The sequence below is a fragment of the Chaetodon trifascialis genome, chromosome 13, assembly GCF_039877785.1.
Source record: "Chaetodon trifascialis isolate fChaTrf1 chromosome 13, fChaTrf1.hap1, whole genome shotgun sequence".
In the NCBI taxonomy this organism is placed as follows: Eukaryota; Metazoa; Chordata; class Actinopteri; order Chaetodontiformes; family Chaetodontidae; genus Chaetodon; species Chaetodon trifascialis.
The window spans coordinates 11,496,962-11,517,118 of NC_092068.1; the positions used below are offsets into that span (position 1 = coordinate 11,496,962).

The 20,157-nt window shown below is 41.9% G+C and overlaps 3 protein-coding genes across 3 annotated transcripts; all 3 read right to left on the reverse strand.

The window, feature by feature from the left end:
- Positions 1-632: 632 nt before the first annotated feature.
- Positions 633-6,088, reverse strand: tbxtb (T-box transcription factor Tb). The gene is made up of 10 exons (XM_070977887.1): positions 5,791-6,088; positions 5,579-5,693; positions 4,227-5,484; positions 3,765-4,029; positions 3,439-3,573; positions 3,164-3,225; positions 3,002-3,063; positions 2,711-2,887; positions 2,236-2,368; positions 633-1,498 (listed from the first exon to the last, which is right to left on the reverse strand). The coding sequence occupies exons 3-10, from the start codon at positions 4,424-4,426 to the stop codon at positions 1,228-1,230; spliced, it is 1,305 nt and encodes a 434-aa protein (XP_070833988.1). The 5' UTR covers positions 4,427-5,484; positions 5,579-5,693; positions 5,791-6,088; the 3' UTR covers positions 633-1,227.
- A 59-nt stretch (positions 6,089-6,147) lies between these two features.
- Positions 6,148-17,483, reverse strand: LOC139341515 (uncharacterized). The gene is made up of 10 exons (XM_070978070.1): positions 16,647-17,483; positions 14,767-14,874; positions 14,356-14,511; positions 12,242-12,322; positions 11,974-12,112; positions 11,777-11,888; positions 9,025-9,121; positions 6,675-6,746; positions 6,467-6,570; positions 6,148-6,274 (listed from the first exon to the last, which is right to left on the reverse strand). The coding sequence occupies exons 1-10, from the start codon at positions 16,773-16,775 to the stop codon at positions 6,148-6,150; spliced, it is 1,125 nt and encodes a 374-aa protein (XP_070834171.1). The 5' UTR covers positions 16,776-17,483.
- Positions 17,484-17,489: 6 nt separating this feature from the next.
- prr18 (proline rich 18) lies at positions 17,490-19,624 on the reverse strand. The gene has a single exon (XM_070977051.1). The coding sequence runs from the start codon at positions 19,300-19,302 to the stop codon at positions 18,535-18,537; it is 768 nt and encodes a 255-aa protein (XP_070833152.1). The 5' UTR covers positions 19,303-19,624; the 3' UTR covers positions 17,490-18,534.
- Between the last annotated feature and the right edge of the window lie 533 nt (positions 19,625-20,157).

The following is a 20,157-nucleotide window of genomic DNA, read 5'->3' on the forward strand; positions in this document are numbered from 1 at the left end:
CTCCTTACAAAGAGAGACAAAGCCAACAAACAGGCATAAGAAGGCAGGAACTGGCTTTTGGGATGAGTCTGAGTTGATTTTAAAGTGTGTGTTTTTAATATTTAATCTGATTATTTAACAAAACAGGTGCTTTGGACTTAACACCCAGTGATTTCTGTAGACACAATGGAAATCTTATCAAGAACTGCTAATGAGATTGTAATTAGACCACTGACCCAATTTTATATCCCAAGGAACCCATGAACACTCAAATCAAACTGTCATTTATGTTAGTGGGGGCCTCCACTGGACCTGACTTTGTGAACCACTCGTGCCGATAGTAATTACAAAAATGCCCACTGGAGCATAGTCCATAGCCAGACACTGTATAGAAGGAGGGAATAAATTGGCCAGAGATCTGGTTGTGTCCCATTTATCAGTGAATTAAATCATGTGCGGAAGCTTCAACTACATAGAAAATGAAAAGGACACACTGTGGCCAAGCTGGATGAATTTGGACAATTTGAACAACACAAAGAACAGTGTATTGTGCAATGAGCAACAGGAACTGAAGCATATTCAAGTTTTAAAGTCATGTAGACAGCCACAAAAACAGCCATTTGAGAGACATCAGCATGATGGGTTTTTTTTTTAATGGTATAAAGTTATGTATCATCTGCATAGCAGAGTATTGACATGAGATCCCCCTTTTCATTTCATTTTAAAAATAATCTGGAACATAATATTACAAATGATCTTGTACAAAAAGCCTCATTCGTCTATTTACATGGTGAACCTCAATTATTTTCTCATATAAACAATGTTTTAAATTATTCAACATTTTTCAAACATACATTTTTTTTCTTACTGCTGTGAATATCAGTTATGCTTAATATAAGCATGTTAAAATTGATTTTGGTTTAAAAAACATTAAAACACATGTTTTTGCTGCAATGCTGAATAAAAACACCTGATGAACTTAAAGGAAAACTCAACCAACAATAAGAATTTGTTGTTTTTGTAGTTAAAAACAACTAGACTTTTTGGAAATTCATTGAAACCAAAACACATTTTTAAAAGTTAACTCAAAGTCTCCCTTGCTTCTTATTAGCAGTGAATGTAAAGAGAAATATTGGATTGTGAAGATTTCTTTTTAGGGTCAATTCTTCCTTTAAATCATAGCTGATTAAACATCCCCAGAGGAGCATTTCATGGCCATCTCTCCACAATCTTGCAGCGATGCTTCAATCAGAGAGATGGGGGTGTCACAGGGGTCCAGGCTGAAGGTAACCGTCCGTGTGGAGAGGTGTCATACTGAGCTGCATCATGCACCTCTGTGGCTGTGCCGCTGTCATACATGGGAGAGCCAGAAGAGGGCACTGCAACTGAGTGAGACAAGTTGGGGTAGTGGCTGCTGGACCCTCGAAGGTACTGGGAGGACAGGCCGTTGTTCATCCCCCCGTTCTGGGACACGGGAGTCAGTGGCGAGTTACTCACAGACCACAGGCTGGTGTACTGACTGCACAGAAACATGGATACAAAACATCTTTCTCAACTCTTCTTGGGATGTTTTAGAGGTGTTATTCTTGCAGAAGTTCAGGGTGTTGAGTTTGTGAGATATATTAAGAAGATGCAGAGAATGTTGAGTCAATTTTAAGTGAAGTGAAAGACAAGATGGAAAAGTGAATTAAAGTGAGAATGTACAGGTGGAGAATTAAGCAGAAATACACAAACACTCATCACACAATGAGAAAAAAAAGAGAAAAAACTTTTGGGATGATGTGTTTTTTTGCTTAAGTTTTCCTAAATCAGTTTCTACTATTCCTTTAGCTTCAGAGATATAGTACATAGTCAATTTTTTGTTCTCATAGTGAAATTCTTTTCACACAAAGAGTACTGAAAGGTGTGCCAAGTATCCCTAAAACTTAAGCAGAAATAGATTTCTTACTCAACTCTGCTTGGAAAAGTATATGTATGTATGTATGTATGTATGTATGTATGTATGTATGTATGTATGTATGTATGTATGTATGTATGTAAAGCTCTTTTTTCCCCACCAACATCTGATATTTAACCATGCTTTATTTGATCTTTTGGATCATATGTTTGTATGTCTTTTCTTTTCTAACCATATGTACAGTTTGTCTGTTTAATTTATTCATTTTCTCTGTCTGGATCATCTTCTTTGTTTGTGGGTTGTACTGTTAATGTGCTGAGTTGATCCAATGGAAATAAATAAAGAGGAAGTACACAAACCTTGAGTTGGTACCAGAGGTGGAATTGTGGGTCATGGGCATCATGCTGGAGTGTGTTGGCATCTGTAGACTGGACCAGTTATCGTGGCTTGAGAGCATCGACAGACAGGCCGACGAGTTATCGGAGTAACTGACTATGACACAAACAAAGGCGTTGGGGTTTAGTTGGTACAAAGTTTAAAATATTTGTGAAAATCAAATTATGTATCATTACATCAGTTGTCTCTTTATGATTCAGGACTTCCTATTGCTCTGATATCAGTATGACAGTTAAAGGTGTGAATATTCCCCCCATGCATTCCTTGTCTGAAGCCCAACCATTTACAGCTCTGTGGCTCCACTCACACAAAAGCCAGAGGAATGCAAAACATTCAGCTCACAGCGACACTTGTTTGAGTTTCTTGTTAATAGTAGGGGAGGAGGTGGTGTCATTCCTGGATGTATGAAGGTAAAAGGTGGAGGAGGAGGACACTCACTGGGCGAGTTAGTCCGATGGGCGTAGGGACTGGTGTAGGGGGCAGTGCGATGGTTCCTCAGGGTGGAGTAACGCTCACAGCCGTGGGATGGCGAAAGGGAGAGGGGACCCCCAAACTGGCTGTGAGGGCTGGCAGGAGGGCAGAGTGAGCCTGTGGCTGGAATAAACCAACTGCCTACTGGCTCCGTAGAGGAGAGGGGACATGATGAAACCGTATGATTACCATATAGCTAACAAAATGTGAGATGAAACAGGTGAATACATGAAAAAAAGTAATACTTGTAATACTTACATTGAGAGTAAGTTGACTGCTGGTTTTCATTGGCATCATCTCTTATGTCTTTGGTATCACTTCTGAAAAAATTAAATGATTGATGAAATATTTGACTTAATGTTAAACTAACCTTTCACATGCCAATAAAATACTGTAAGTGAAAACAAGGTGTATTCCTACCTCTCCTTTGCATCTAGGAAGGCCTTCGCAAAAGGGTTGTACTTTATTTTAAGAGCAGTTACCTAAAATCCAAATATAGACAACACAAAATCATTAGGAATGTGATTTGCCACCAGTAAAAATCTTAAGAGATAAACAAAGCGCTGTGCGTAAATTCTGTGCATAAATTGCGCACACGTTTTAGACATATCAAAAACATTATTGGAACGTATTGTTATATTCAGTAATATCCGGTTATTACATGATTTTCACTTTAAAAATATGTAATTGCCAACCTCTTCGTTTTGGTATGCTGTCACTGCAATGAATTGCGTCTCTGGGAAAGAGTGGCTGGTGATCATCCTCCTCGGGCCTCCAACCCGCACTATATGGATGCGCGGTTCGTACTTGTGTAAGGAATTTAACATTATCTGAAAAACAGCAAATCAATACGACAATGGTCATTTCACGCCCCTGAGTTATATCAGTCACGTGTTTTTCATTTTGAAATGAAAGCATGAAAATTTGAAAAGAATAAATAAATAAATAATCACGTAAGAGACTGAACTGATTTTATTTAGACAAACCACAGAAAGCACAATATCGAACATCTTCTGCTTACCTGACCTCCTCCGTTGAGCTTATTGGTGAGTTTGACTTTACTAAAGGAGACGGGAGCTTTCATCCAGTGCGCCCCGAAGTTTGGAGAGTCCGGATGGATGTACACGCAGCTGGGAGTTTGAGGCTCAGGTTTGCCTCCGGGAACCCATTCCCCGTTCACATATTTCCACCTGTGGTTGTCCGCAGATACGAAGTCCAGCAGAAAGGAATACATGGCGTTCGGGTCCAAACCTGACACGTTCACTTTCAACACCGGAAACATACGCCTTGATAAAAAGACGGAACAAAAATAATTGCATCAATATTTGAAAGTGCTGTAATCTATCTATCTATCTATCTATCTATCTATCTATCTATCTATCTATCTATCTATCTATCTATCTATCTATCTATCTATCTATCTATCTATCTATCTATCTATCTATCTATCTATCTATCTATCTATCCAAATGCGCAAACTCACCTTCCATTCTTTGTAACTATCATTTCATTTATAAGATCCTTAAATTTTTGCCAAAGCTCGTTTTCATCCAGAGACACTTTCAGTTCTTTCTCCGTGGGGTCGCCCTTCTCGCTGCCGGCCTGCAGCTCACTTTCCACCGCACTGAGGAGGTGGTCCACCCGGTACTGACTGGCCTTCCCGGGACACTCGCCTGTGGCCATCCTGTCCAACAGCTCCAGGGCTGAACAGTAGTAATAACAAGTCTTATTTTAGGGGGGAAAAAATCTGCTCCTGATTCGCTTTCCTGTTCTTGTGTCTGCACAAAGACAGGCAGTTGTCTCAGGATGTCATGAACAGCTCTCAAATATATAGACATGAAGAGAAGCTGCATCTCGGGATGGGTGTTTGGAGCAGAGATGGTTGGCTCATCTCCTCTTTGATCTTTGCGGGCTGGTCACCCATTGGCTGGGAGCGGCCATATCACTGAGGTCCACAGGATGACAGCTTTTTGAATAAAGCAGTTTAACCTAGTTTATTACATCAACCTGTAAATACTGACACCTAGATCAAAGCTACACCTGCAGAAACCAAACCAGGCTGGGCTTGGTTGGTCCTCTGCCTCACATTTTCCTGCAGATTTTTCTCTGGTTTCCTGAACGTTTTATTGGAAATATTACCCAATCTTAAGGATCAAGAACTTTCCAAACATGCTTTAAATGTTGATACTTTTTTTCTTTTTTGGACTGGGACAAATTTGGTAAGTCAGTTGTGTGAGTTTAATAGTTTTTCAAGAAATCTTCAGTCCTGTGTTAGTGGGTTGACTCTGTGCCAACTGAGGGAATTACTTAAATCAATGACAACAAACAAGAAATTACACTGAAATGCAATAACCACATCCCTAATGTTATCAGACTTTAACAGCTATTGAAGAATCAGTTGGAAGAACACACTGCTGGCTGTAATTCTTCTTCATCATCACAAATCAATTCTTATAACAGTTTATTGTTATTATAGCATAACCCTTATTTCAGAAAACCTACACTTGTATAAGGACTTTCTACAACTAAAATAAACAATTGACAATAAAATGGCTGAATAATTACTAAAATATAATATAATGGTGACATGTAGAATGAGTATAAAAATATAAAAGCTGTTAATCAGTGTGACATGGACAAAACGCATGGTCGTAATATAAAGAGATGCTATGGTGGCGACATCTTCAGTGATCTGTGTTTTGTGTGTAGTTTCTCCACAGTTTTAAGCCACGGTCGATTATCTAAAGAGAAAACAGAAAATTATAAGATAAATTATAAAATAAAAAAAGAGTCCAATCTTTACAAAAATCAAACAAATCTGAGAACTAATCTGACCTCTACGTGCTTTTGTTGACACACATCCTCAATGGATAAGGGTTCAGGTGTTTTATGGCAGCACATTGTGTCCCGATCCAGAGTCTCAAAACATGGTCGGCTGCCAAGAAAACAGCTACACGTGCACAATGGCAAGTGACAATCAGACTTTTGCCTCCAACAAACAATAAAAGAAATAAAAAGACGAGTCATGCTTGCGTGCTTTCACTCACCTGGCTGGGGTCATTCTGCTCAGCTGTTGAGGACATGACGGTCGGCCATTCTGGACACTTCTTGGCTGTTTCGGACAGCAGAGTGGTGGCTGGTTGGTTTGGCTGGTTTTCACTTGCTTGGAGTCAATGACTGGAAGCAGCTTTGAAAGAGCAAGAATGGAAAAAAATCTCTGATAAACTGATAATTCAGTTGGTGAAACATGATTGATGTGAAATGATTTCCGTCTAAACATGTCGTGCAGCGGTGTCAGGCTCACAAATAACCACTGCATGCTGGTAATTTCATTTGGTGCGACCTGTTGCCATGGTGGCCTCCAAAGAAAAAAACAAACGTTAAAGGCAGATCATGTGTGACAGCTACGTGTTAGCTTCCATAGAGCTCTGCGGTGTTGTGTTGTGTTGTGGCTGGTTTGTGTTACTAACCAAGTCGTGGTCGCATCGCTCCTCCTGCCAGCACACTGAGTCTGACTCCCTGTCCAGCAGTCTGGACCAGAGTTCACAGCAAGCAGAGAAAAACAAACCTCACTCAGTTTGAAGAGCAGTTGAAAGACTCCATCATTGTGCTTCTGATCTCCTGTCTCCTCATTGGTACTAAAAAGAGAGTCTTAGCTTACAGGAAAAAGGTTAAATTATCCATGTGAGTGAAGCATTTCTCTTTGTTTTCTGATTTACTAACCTTTGGGAGAAAGCCATGTTGGCTAAACAAAGATCACGCATTTGTCTCAGCTGGCTCAAGTAAACCTCTGCTTTCCTGCTCTTCTCGGGAATCTCAGGGATAATCTGGTATGAGGAAAATGCAGCAAACATGAGCATCTCCCTCTGTTGTGCCGTGCTGGACTACCACACGCTGTGACTAAAAGAGCCAACAGTAATGGCTGACCCACCAAATCAGGCATCTTGCTCTGGAAGTTCCTCATAAAGTTGGGCTGCAGGGTTGCAAATGTGGGCACTTTCATCTGTGGGTGACACATATTACATTCATCTTTCATTTCCTTGTTCATCAATCATCTTGTAATTTAAAAAGAGACACCCCCTTGTATGTAAGCTGAGCTAACCATGAAGTAAAAGCCAGAGGTGTCACAGCCAGCGTCATTTCCCACAGTCTCAGTGTCCCATTTGGCGCCTCTCTCTCCTCCTCCAACACCCCACCCAGCGTTAAGTGTCACACTAGCCCACTTCCTGATGCGGGACTGCAGCTCTGTGAATTAATGTTATTGATCTCTGTGGCACTATATACTGAAGATCCCCCAGGCTGTTCTTCTCATCCTCATGCAGGTGCAACTGAAATAAACCTTAGAGAGTCTGTATTCACTTTGTTTTGCTCCTACTTAAACATTAAAGGACCAAGACGTTTTGCATGTTTTAACCCATTTACTACAAATCAGGCCACTGGTGGTTTCCATTTGACCCAACAGAGCATGAAAATTTACTTTAAGAGACACAAACTAGCCAAAGTTATGATGTTATTGTCAACATCTGCCTTAATTGCACTCATAATCCAGCATTATTGCATAATCATGTAATTTATAATATTAGATTGACTTAAAATCTAAACTTCTATTCTATTCAGCTTGGACTTCTTTCTGAAAAAACAGACTTGTGTATATATATTTATATTGCTATATTTTTTTTACTTCTTTAATACCTTATTTTTAATAGATGTGTCATGCACCAACTTCACCGAAACAAATTCCTTGTATGTGTAAAATTGTACTTGGCAAAAAAGTTCTCTCTGATTCTAATTCTGACAAGAAAGTACCTAACAGGTGCATATATGATACAACAAACTCGAAGTCTCTGCTTGTGTTTCTCATAATGAAATTCATGGAAGTCATGTGGAAACAATTTAACTGTCCTTTAAGTCATTCTCATGAGCTTGTCACAGCAATACAGTCGATAAAATAATTGAAAAACATGACAATATAATATTATTTGCACTTATTGGAATACTTATTGGAATGATATCGCAAGCGTTTTGGTCGTCTCCTGACTTCACCACTGTTCCCACCCATTTGTAGGTGCCTCACAAACACTCAAAGCCTGAGCCCTGCACTGACAGCCCAGGATGCCAGCAGGGATGACAGGCCTCTCCAGCGGCGGAGGATCGGAGATGTCAGCACAGAGTCACACTGAGTAATGCTCCTGCGTGCCTGCTGGCTTTGACCAGCCTCGTCTGAGCACTGTTTGCCTTCGCCTGCGCTCCTTCCACAAAGGCTCATTCTCTGTTTGCTCAGGCCCATTTTGACACAGAGGTGAGAGAAAAATGAGTCCTGCGTGCCTGTTCGTATATGCTCACCTCAGCACCTCAGCACAACCTCTACTCCAACATTGTCACTTTACCACTTTCTCTCCTGACCTCTGATATCACTGTAAAGATCTGAAACACTCTCCATGCCTTAATCGCCTCTTAATATTTTCTGCCTTCTTTAAGTCCAAGCTGCAATTATGTTGTGATGTGTTATCTAAACATTCAAAAGTACTGTTCTATGTCCATTAGATTATAATGGTCAGGTGAGAGGATGGACATCATTCTCCTATCTGTCCATTAAATGTGCTACAGCCAGAGGACGGTTAGCTTAGCTTAGCTTAGCTTAGCATAAAGACTGGAAACAAGGGGGCAAAGGTAGCCTTGCTCTTTATGAAGGTAACAACATAGGCCCACCAGCACTTCTAAAACTCTCAAATTAACACACATTATCACATAGTGTTCCAAAGTGTGAAAAGAACAATGTATTACTTTAGAGGAGTTTATGTGCTGCATGATTTCTCAGCTGGAAGGGGTGACTTTCTGTCACTGGAGCTGCTGCACAGCCAGACTCCCCATAACACTGATTTTTGAATGTATTAAATAAACAACTTGTAACGTGTTAATTAGTGAGCTGCAGAGGTGTTGGTACGTGTTACCTTTGGACATTAACAATGATAGGGAACTACTCTCAGCAAGAAAGCAAATAAACACATTTCACAAAATGCCAAACTATTCCTCTATCAGTATAAGTGTTTGATGTTATTCACACATATAAAGTTGAGGAACCGAAAGGAAAGCTAAGCTTGACACAAAGAGGATGAGAAAACATTATTAAACTAATACGTCTTGCTGCTGAGTATATTCTATCAGTGTGGTTTTGTGTGTGTTGGTTTGAGGAGGCAGTTGGGGTATCGCTGCTCCAGGTGTGTTTGCCTCTCACTGCTCTTGTTAAGTGGGATTACTGGCCCTGTGGGTTTGACACTAACCTTGGGAAACATTTGCTCAAATTCATCCTTCTCCTGGCTGCCACCGACAGTCAGCTCCTGCGATCTCTCCACTGAACCAGGCGCTTGCTCTAATAACCTACACACACACACACACACACACACACACACACACACACACACACGCATATAAAAAAGTCAATTTTTCAGCAAGAAGAACATAAGGTCATCACAGGAAATCATACTTTAATGGATAATGATTGAAGAACACATGTAAAAACATCTCTATCGTCTGGTCAGCTTGCTTGCTGCTGTGATGTGTGACCTGCACACAAAATGTCGGGTTGTTAATATATTGCTAATGGTGTGCTACTTCTCAAGAGTAGACATAGTGTGGTGCAGCTCACACCCAATAACACTGCGCACTCGGGTGACAACACACTTTGTCTGCTGGGTGCAAACTGGCTCCAGGGAGGACTCCTGAGCAAGGCAGCGTTTACTCACAGGACAGTGCAGCAGGTAACAGATCTATACAAACCCCCACGAGCTGCACAGAATGCAGGTGGAGGAATGAGGATGTGGACCTGTGCACTCATATACTGTATGTGCAATATTAGTGCTGACATGTTGACAGGTGACACTGTAGAAGCTTGATTGTGAAGAACTGTATCCTAAAAGAATAAGAGGCAACTAGATCAGCCCGGTCTTATGGACATTTTCCACTCACTGAAATCAATTTGAAGTAATAGACATGGTATGTTCCGGTCAATCTAATTTTGCAGACCTGTAATGCATACTTGCGAAATTCTGCACGCTGAAGAGACGATGACCAGATGGCCACAAAGATAGGAAATTACTGCCTCAACTGTCCAATAAATCATAGCAGCTAATAATAAAAATATAAATAGCCACAAACCAGGACAGATTGGATGAATTGGCTCATAACTTAAAAGCATAAGCGAGGACTTTGCCGACTCCGTATTTTGGCTTCAGCTCTAATTGCTTTTATTTAGGGTATTTCTTATGGATGTGGGGAATGTGCCTATGGCACAGCCGGGTTGGGGGTGCAGGAGGGCTGCTGTCTCGCCATGTTTGTCTGTGGAGTGGTGAGATTTCACACTGATACAGGACTTGTCAGCGCAAGCCTTCACCCGCCTTCTGACCAAGCTCCTACAGTCCCGAGCCAATGTGCTGCTTCACGGTGGCAGCCTCGTGCTAACATCATACATGCTCCTTCTAAAGAGAGTTCAGCTCTAATTAACAACAAGGCTGACAGTGGCCAACACTGTTCTGTTATACATTCACAACATGTGAACACAAAGGACACTGAGGGTGACGTGAGCAGGTGCAGGAAAGTGGATCTGAACAACATGCCTTAGAGAATATTGTTTTAGAGTAAAGAAACCATAGTTTAAGGTCATTTTATGAAATTTGCATTTGAAGATCAGATTGAAACCTTAAATTAATCGCCAGTTAGGTTTTATGATATGAAGAGACAATGGCAGAAAACCCTCACAATTAGAGAAAAAGAGAGGCTTTTAAGAGGTTTCTTATGCAGAATATACTTCAGTGTTTTAAGTGCTTTCAAGGCTAGACTTTTTGATCATTACCACTCACAAGATCTTCAACTAGAAAAGGCTAAATTATCTGAAGAGACTTTGCATGTAGTGAAACAGCTGAAGTTGAAAGGCGCTGAAAAAACAGTTAAAATGAATATGCTGAAAGGAGCTGAAGTGTCAGTTTAAGTGTAAGTGCTAAGTGAAGCTGAAGTGCCAGTTGAAGTGGAAGCGCTGAAAGGGGTAGAAATGTCAATAAGTGAAAAACCGAACGGGGAAGTAGAGTCAAGAACAACGTCAGTGGCACTTCAAGTGGAGAAACTGAAAAGCAATGTCAATGTGTCAGCTGAAGTGTAAGCAAATCTTCAATAAAGTTTCTTCAAAATAATGCATATGCAGTCAGGATGAGGATAATACTTGTACACATAGTGATAAGTGGAACCACAATACAACTCAAAGTCTAACAGGCTCTCAGATGAGCTCTGCCACTTTATGGTAAACAGAGTGCTGTTTGCGTGGCAGCCCATAAAGCTTTAAATGAGAAGAAACTCTGCAAACAGTTCAACATCTGCTCGCACTGCTGGCATGAAGTGACACCACCGGCCCAATTGCTATATCTCTTTTGTAGCGGACATAATTATGACATTTGTCCCGGGTGATGTTTGTCAGAGTCAAAGCGGCCGTCCGAGGAGGTGAGTTTCCACAGCAGGCGGGTCAGAGTGTGTTTGGTCATCTCACTTCTACGTGAGTAATCAGCTCTCTCCTCCAGCAGGGTCCATGCTAAACAAGTCTCCAGTGGAGTCAGTGTTTGTTCTTAAAGGCAGTGCAAACAGAGATCCAGAGTGCTCACAGTTTTAGACCAGAGGCCTCTGCAGCTGAGTACCACCTCTCTGCTCCCCCACCACCAACACCAACTGTAGCTTTGACACATAAACTCAGACTGAAAGGTCCTCAGATATACCGAATATACTGTAGTCTTGAATGTATTTGACAAACATTTGGTGCCAGGTGAAGATTTAATGCTGCTCTATGCTTTTGTTACCTTACCTCTTTCCAGTCTTTATGCTAAGCTAACCTGCTTCTGGTTGTGTAGACTTGAAAATATGAGAGTGACATCAATCTCCTCATCTAACTTTCAGCTATAAAGTTGCATGATGCAGGTTTTCTATTGCAAGACAAGACAAAGTGGTTGAGAAAATCTATAGCAAACTCAGACTTGTTAAAGTTTAAGTTTTGACCTGGAATGGGAAATGTGGTCCTTGTGTCCTCTACGTCGAGCAGTGCAGGGATGTTTTTCTGACATCTGGTACTGAGCCATCAAATCAGCTGCAGATCTGCTGCTTTCCAGCACTGTTCACATACATACAAAATCACATCTACAGTTTTCCCCTAATAGATGTAAACAGAAAGGTTTCATATCAAGCTGTAACTCAACTGCTTTTCCTGATGTCCTCCAGACTTTTATGCAGCTGTGATGGGTGACGGCTGTATTTGATGCACCTATGGAAGTCCTCTAAGTCATGGTGGGTTTTCAGATGTCCACACTGAGCTAACTGCTTCTGGAGGTCAAAGATCTCAGAACAGAGATAAAGTGACACTTTGATGAATGTGATCGTGATGGATGAAACATGTCAATGATGGCACAGATTAAAGTCAGGTGTTCTTCGGTGCAATCATACTTTTGGTGCTGAGACAAAACCTACCAGGTAATAGCTGGATTTGGGGAGGGACTTCAGGTATGAGTCATCGTGCTGCAGCTTAGAGAAGGCCAACTTCTTTTGTTTCTGAGAAAAGAAGAAAAGAGGCAGACAGACAGAGAGAGGGACAGAGACAGAGAGCTGTGGGAATAGGGAGTTTAAGTGAGCCCTCCTTGTTTCAGGGGCTGGGAAACAGAGCACACAGAACAAATAAGAAGTAAACACGCAGCCACAGGAAGCCATTAACTGCAGCAAGGACCAATTAGGCCCCAGCAGGTGTTCTTGCCTTTGCCTGCTTTGGTCCTGCCTCACCTCTGTCTCTGTGACAGAGCTTCTCGATCTGAGCTGAGGAAACAACGGGTAGTTTCATTTGCTCAGCAATTTGAAGCAAAGGATTCCTACTGGAGGGCCTCTAAAGTCCTTTATTGTCCTCTCTTTGTCCCCCCCACCAAGTGCAAGTCATTAGAGACGACAATTACATCCTCCTGAAGAAGCTCAGCTTTTACAGGAGGGGGGAGATAAGACAGGATCTCTCTCATGGTACACCCCCTCCATGCCGGCGCTCTCTAAAGCTTATTGGTCTTTTCACACCCGGTCAGAACAGAGACGAGACAGTCAAAATCAAAGTCAATCACAGCAGCTATGATGAAAGGAGGAGGAGAAACAGCAAGAGCAAATAAAAAAAAAAAAAAAGTGAGAGAATATATGGAAGAAAAAAAGGCCATTAAGCTGACCTGATCACTAAACACTGATGATATCTAAATACCACTGAATCCATAGCATTGACTTATTTTACTTTGAAAATCATCTGTCCGAAAATGTATTAATGATATGTTAGTGTTGTGTTCACAGCTTGTTTCTGTTGCACCCAAATGGCCATTAGTTGGTCTTTTCTGGATCTTAAACTCAAAGCAGATTTAACAGTCAGAGTGCTCAAATTGGATTAGAGATATTAAGACACCAAAATTCATGCTAAAAGATTTTAACCTCTGGGTTGCCATGGATAATCAGTTTTAATGCAATTGAAGTCAGTGATATTTAAGTTTCAACTCTGATTATTCAGCAGTGATTCAATTTCACGATTAAGTATGATAACATTTGAATTATTAGAAGGAACCAAAAACCCTTAGATTAACTGCTTCCATTAACGTTGCATATTATTTGTTTCAAGAGCAGTGTGTCAACATTTGAGTAAAGCAAGTTGAGCCACAGTGTTAGTCTGCTGTACACTGTGCAGGATTCAGTTGTTAACTGCAGTTCGTCATTGTTTTGAGGTGTTCACTTGAGGAGTAAAGGACAAAGTGAAGGTGTCACAGTACAAACAAGGAGACTTTGATTTGCAGGGTTGTGTATTTGAGCCCACACAAAATGTAGTGCAGAGAGAGGCAACAAAATACTGTTGAAAGATGAAGTTTTAACATTCATAGTTTACATCAAAACCTTTTCTGTTGTAGGTTTAACTGAAAATCTATATAAATATGATCATGTTACATCTAATACTGCCCCCCTGTGAAGGAAGGCCTGCAACTCACAACAGCATCAGGCTTGGTGTGGATATTAAGTCGAAAAGAATTTGCCTGTATAATAACAAATCTTTTTTTTTTTAATCTTTTTTTTACCAACACAAACAGGTCTAACAGAAGTGTCATGCCAATGTAACAGCAGTAGTTTAATTCAACCATAAATGAAGTAGACCACAGTTTATTCTGAGTGCACAACGTATGATCTCTATAACTTCATGTGTGAGGTTTGCCAATTCCCTATGTGAATTATCGGCAGCTCCTGAAAGTCTGTTAGCCCTCACTCAGGGGCTCAGATTGTTTTGGGTATTTTGTTGATTGTAAATTGATAATAATAAACAACCTAAATTGTAAAGCAGGCTCTCGCTCCTGTAGAGATGTAAATGTGTGACAACATTGTGCAGGCAACTGATAGAGCAAATTACTTGGAAAGAAGTCCAAATATATTGATATCATATAAGTAAAGAATATAACCTGCAATGAATTATATTACCACAATGAAAAAGTTCTTATCTTTCATTTAGAACCATTGGATGTGAATGTGATTATGATATTACATCACATTTATTTGGCTAACGTTGTGAAGATTTCATGATTTACCTGCTTGGTTTCACTCTCTGACCTTGCTCTGGCTGTCTCATTTCTCTGCTGTAGCAGTAACCTCTCTGAGTGGACCTTCGCTCTGAGCAGGACAAGGTAGTGGCGACAGAGAGCATCTCGCAGACGGTGCATGTTCCCATACACCTCTAGATGGCGCTGGAGGATAAACAGAAAATGAGGAACGCCTGCTGAAAGTGAGCTGAGAGGAAGCACCACCAGAGTGGAGGCAGAGAGCAGTGTTACAGTACTGGAGGTGATCAGAGTATTGATCAGTGATCAGAGAACAGTGGATTTTTCTTCCTAAGCTGTTCTCTCATTGCATTATTGTGCTTTCTCTGCTGATGAGTTGGAGCAGAACATGTCTTAGTGACGGTGTAAGTGTCTCATATCATTGGTAGAGTGTGTATCAACCTGCTCCAGCTGAGCCTGACTCCAGGCCTTGGCCTCTTGGTCTGGGTCAGGACTGCTGTCTTGCATTTCCTTCCTCCTGCAAGGCTTTGCTTTGACTTCATCCCCTGCCTATGAACAGCAAAAACCCAATTTAGATGCTGTGGGAGTGAATCAGTCAGCTTGCCCGAAGATTAAAAAAAGAATGCATTTTTGGTAATCCCTCTCGTCTGCCAAGAGCAACCTCCCACACAACAGCCTGACATTGTGTTCTTGCAATGCCCGGCTAAGAAAAAAGATACGCAGGAGGAATATGCCCACCTCCACCCCTACAAAGCCCTCACCTTAATTCCTGATCTGCAGCATGCCTCTAGAAAACAATTCTTTAAGGCTATGAACTACCCTAAGCATATCATTGGGCTGCTGTGTCCTTTTTTAAAATCCTGATGAAGAATGATACACAACAGATGTTGCAGGGGGACGTGTCAGACAGATTTCAACTGTCACATCTTGAGGCGGATGTTGGCTTGTCCCAGCAAATACAGGATGAAGAGGAGTGCAAAATTGTGGGGGATGCCAGCAAGAATAAATAGAAAGTGGGGGGTAACAGTATGCCAAAGCGCATTAAAAACATGGCCTCTATAAGCCTCAAATGAAGACTCAAAGATGCTCCAGTGTTTATGGGAAGCCTGTACTCTCTGATCTAAGTCTTCTCTCTGAGGCCACCCCACGTCAGGGAAATGCCTGGTTCTTAACAGGCTGCCAGTGACTGACCACATTACGAAAAGTTTATGGGCTGAGTCCGTTCAGGAAGTGTCTGCTTTGTCTTTTCTCACAAAAGCTGCTGGAAACACAGGATTTATCAGTTCCGTTGCCACAGTGACCATGTCACAGCGGAGCAGAGGGACCTGCAGCTCTTCCCTCTTGCTGCTGTGTGCAAAGTGTCAGTGATGGAGCGAAAGGCAGCAGTCCATCTGCGCTGCCTGCCACCGTGAATCAGTGGAGGATAATGCAGCCTGTCCTGCTGTACCACGTCACTGATCACGATACTGCGGTGAGGTGGACTGAAGCCTGCAGCCGTTTCATTTTATTTTTATCTGCTGATCCAAACGAGAGGCGAAGACGGGGCTGGCTCATTTGAGACTTTGCAGACAAAAATAGAAAAATAAAGACGTTAGATGCTGCAGGTGTAGACAGAAACAGTTTGTGGCAGAGGATGAAAAGAGAGACCCACTGCCTGGGGTGGAGTTAACAACTCCAAATGAGAAAGACCTTGAAGGGCAGTTTGGAGAAAGTGTTTCCACTTGTAACCAAGCCTACCGCCTCAACTGTTGCCAGCTCCTGCTTCTTTAAATTCTACTTTTTCCCTGTTGAATACAAGTATTTGAGCTGTTTCAGACATAATAATGCAGTCCTTGCCCCCAGGACAGACACAGGCATGAATAGCTCGGCCTCAGGCCTCAATCAGACAGCAATGAATACCAGAGAGAGGCACATAAACAAGGCCACAATTGAAATGACACAATAGAGGAGGATTACACAACTTTGGGTCACAGAGCCAGCAGATAATATCATCACAGGGGCCATGGCGAACTGAACGGGTCTTGGTACACACTGTACAAGTTCAGCCATGATCTCAGTCTGCAACATGCCACAATAACACCACTTTGTGACACTGAAGGGGAACATCTATTCTGGACAAGACGCTTTATTCCAGCAGCTTGTTTGTTCACAAACATGACATAGACAAGAACTCTGCAATGTCATGTGCTGTGGGACAATAACAACATGAACTATAGGTCACATTTGTTCATCCATTCCTAAATGAAATGGAATTCAGCACAATAACAGCAGAATAAAGATATGGAACGCTGCTGTGCTGGTGGGTGGGTTATTTAGAATACCTTTCTGACTGCAACAGGTAATGAGAGTGGATCCGAAATAGAGGGCAGAGCGATGGACTGATGAACGCCTTTGCTCTCAGATCTCATGTCAAATCCACTAGTGAGGAAACCTTGAGAGAAAACAGGCATGGGTCACTGAAAACAACAGTAATGTAGGAATCCACACTGCTGATGTGGACACAATGATATCGCACAATAAAGTTACCTGAGGATATATATAGAAGCCATGTTTCAGAAATATCTTACCAGTTGTTGGTGTGGGAGCTTTTCAAGCACGCTGTGATGTCTTAAATGTTTTACACTTCTCCGTCTAACTTTAGAGCGCCACACTCTGAGTAAAACTCTGGTTACCAAGCTACCGAGAACAATGGAGTTCACCCGGTCAGACTGTACACACAAATACATACATTTTGAAAGTGTCTGTGACCCTGCATGAAGATTTAATTTGTGTCTGAAGCTTGCATTTTCCTTCAAAGTTTCCCATAAATATCACAATGATCAGTACAGTAAGATGTACGCAATTTAAGTGAATGAGCAAAGAAGCCAAAAGAGTTTTTCTGGCTTCATTTCCTTTTCATGCTGTTGTTTGCTTTATTTGTTTTGCTGAAAACAGTCATATCCTGGTTTGTTTAAGTCCCTGACCAGCTCTCTCACCCTAAGCAGTAGTTCATTACCACTTATATAATAAAACCATGGCTCTTTGTAGCTCACCACATGAGTATGGGAATGTCAAGACTAAGCTCCTCTGACTGGGAATACCTTTGCTGCAGATCACATAGTTCTGGCATTTTGCATGGAAATATGTCACAGATTTAGTGCTAACACTGAACGTCTATCTTGTGTTTTTTGCTTGATATAAAATAGTGAAGCAGACTGGATGTAATTTCCTGAGGGGATCATGCACCTGGGCCCTCAGCACACTGGTCAACCCTACTTAACAGGAAATCTAAGAAGCTTAGAACACTAATGCCCAAATAGCCCCAGGTAGCTACAGTGGGAACAAAGAGCCTTTAAAATTCTGCCTGGGAACTGGCCAGAAGTGTAAAAGAAATCTGACAACTGCAAATTAGCATCATGTAACAGAATTACTGAAGACGCACAACACAAATCAGCTTTTAAGAGATTTAAAAAGGTCAGTGACACTTGCATAATTTAGAAAAAGAAACATTTTACTTCAAATGGCATGAAGTCATCAGCTGAGAAAACGTTTGACAGTACAAATATTTAGTAAATATTAAATACTGTACATCACTGATAAATCCCTACAAAGGATATAACCCTCTTATTAGAGGAAACATAAACAGTCCAGTTTGGTTCCAGCAGCAGGCGCATGTAAAGCCCTGTTGTTGACAGCTTATTGTTCTCCAGCACAAAGGAACGGTTTCGCGTCCCTTTACGCAAACCCCTCTGCCAATCCACAGGCGCCCCACTGAAAACAAATACCATGTGCAAAGGACAAGAATATTAAAGTGTTCAGTTCAAACAACAATAAAACATTAGTTAGGCCTAAAACTCGCGACGCATCGTCCCTGTGAACCTTAAGGACTGCTGGATGAGTCACAGGCTACAATAAAGCTTTGAATCTTATTTTTTGTTGAAAGTCAAATTTCTTCTTATTCCAATGCAATCTGCTCATCGATCTTTATTTTCTTGAAAATGTATGTTGTTGTTGTTTTTTTTTTGTTAGACATGTTGTAGTAAATAATCCGAAACGAACTGACATGCTTACACAGACAAGTGGATTTTCTCCCCCATCTGCAAGCGTTTCATTTACAAGACTCGAATTACAATGCCATTGCAGCAGGCCTTCACCGGTGCACACTCTTCATGAGTCACTCATCTCTGTTCTCAGTCTGCTATTAAAGATTAAGAAGTCAAAAGTCAGGTGTCAGCAGCCTTTAAGGTGCGGAAGTGCAGAAAGTTTGTCGACTTTTCCCAAAGCGGCGGCGTTTTCGACCCCTTTGAGCCACTCTTTACATTTCCTCACAACAGTCTCATCCACGTCTCCATCCTCTTCTTCATACTCCACGTCGTCGTACTTGTATTGATCATTCAAAAGAGATATTTTAACGATGGCGGTGATGTCCTGCTCGGCGCTCTCCGCTTTGGCGACAGGAGCGCACCCCTTGGATCCGCCGTGCGCTTTCTTGGATGGAAACACTCGCCTGTGCCGAAAGTCCGCGGAGGCGCAGCACTTTTGTTGCTTCGCCATCATCTGCTTTTCTAGATTCCGTTTTTGGATGACGAGAATGGCTTCAGGGGTGAGACTGAGGGTAAACTGAATCTCCTTCTTCCCTTCCTCCCTGCCATGGAGCTGTCTGGTGGAGTCCATGGAGCTGGAGCGCCTGACTCCTTCGGATGAGTCCTGAGGTTTGGGCACCGACAACCAGGAGCATTTCCCCTGGGTCTCCTGGCCGGCACTCGCCTTCTGAGATGGGCTTTTACTCTTCTCTTGCTGGGCTTTTCGCCCCAAGTTCCTTAAATTCGCCGATGTCCAAGAAATGGACTGCTTCTCTTTATCGGACCCCCCTTTCTCTCGGCCGGATTTGCTGGTGAGCTCAGTCTGAGGAGGCACTCCGTTGGTTTTCTTTTTCCCGAATAGTTCCCTGCCAGGAGAGGAGATCCGCTGGTGGAGGCTGATGGGCGGAAAAGGCATTTTAGCGGATGGAAGTGATCAGGATATAAAAACGTGCAAGTGTCCAAAGTGCAGATGAGGAAGCCCTGCGCAAAGCGACGAGCTGCGCTCTGCGGGCATTATCCAGAGAGGTGCAGAGAGGCTGTAGTGCACCTGTTGTCCACACTGACTGGAGTTCAACTGGTGCACAAGCGCTCACAGCCTGGACGCTTTATGATGGAGCCGGCAGGAAGGCGTGGTCAGGAGAAGCACCAAACAAAGCCACGAAAAAACTGTGGTGATGTCATTTCATCATTTCCAATAACTTCCTCAAGCGCTGAACCACATCCACCTCACATTCCCTTCGTCTTCTATCACAGCGCCTCTGCTGTCGTCCACTTCCTGGACCAAGTCACACACATATTGTCACATTGTTTAATAGATGATCACCCTGAAAATATTAATAATCTCTCGGAAACTGTGGTATAGACTGGATGGACCTATTTTGAAAGTGGCCACACAGGTGTGCTTTTCCTAAATCTGACTCATCTTTGGCCAATTACAAAGAATTCAAATGTAACTTTCAAGGGAAAAATTCATTTGAAATGAAGCACAACAAACTCAGCATCTTAGTCTACACACTTTTTTTTAAAACAAATATGTACTTAAAATTTAAACACATGGTAAAGAAAGCACTTAAACACTTGTCTTTTAATAGGGTGAGTGACTTGATTAAACAGCCTGTAAACATATTTGGACCAGAACAAGCTGAAAAACACACTTAATGTACACCTGAAAGTCACATTAGTCCGAGCACAGTGGATATGGTTATAAAACTATGGTTTGGTCCTTGGTGCTTAAAGATAACCCAGTCTGTCCTTGACCCGATGAAACATG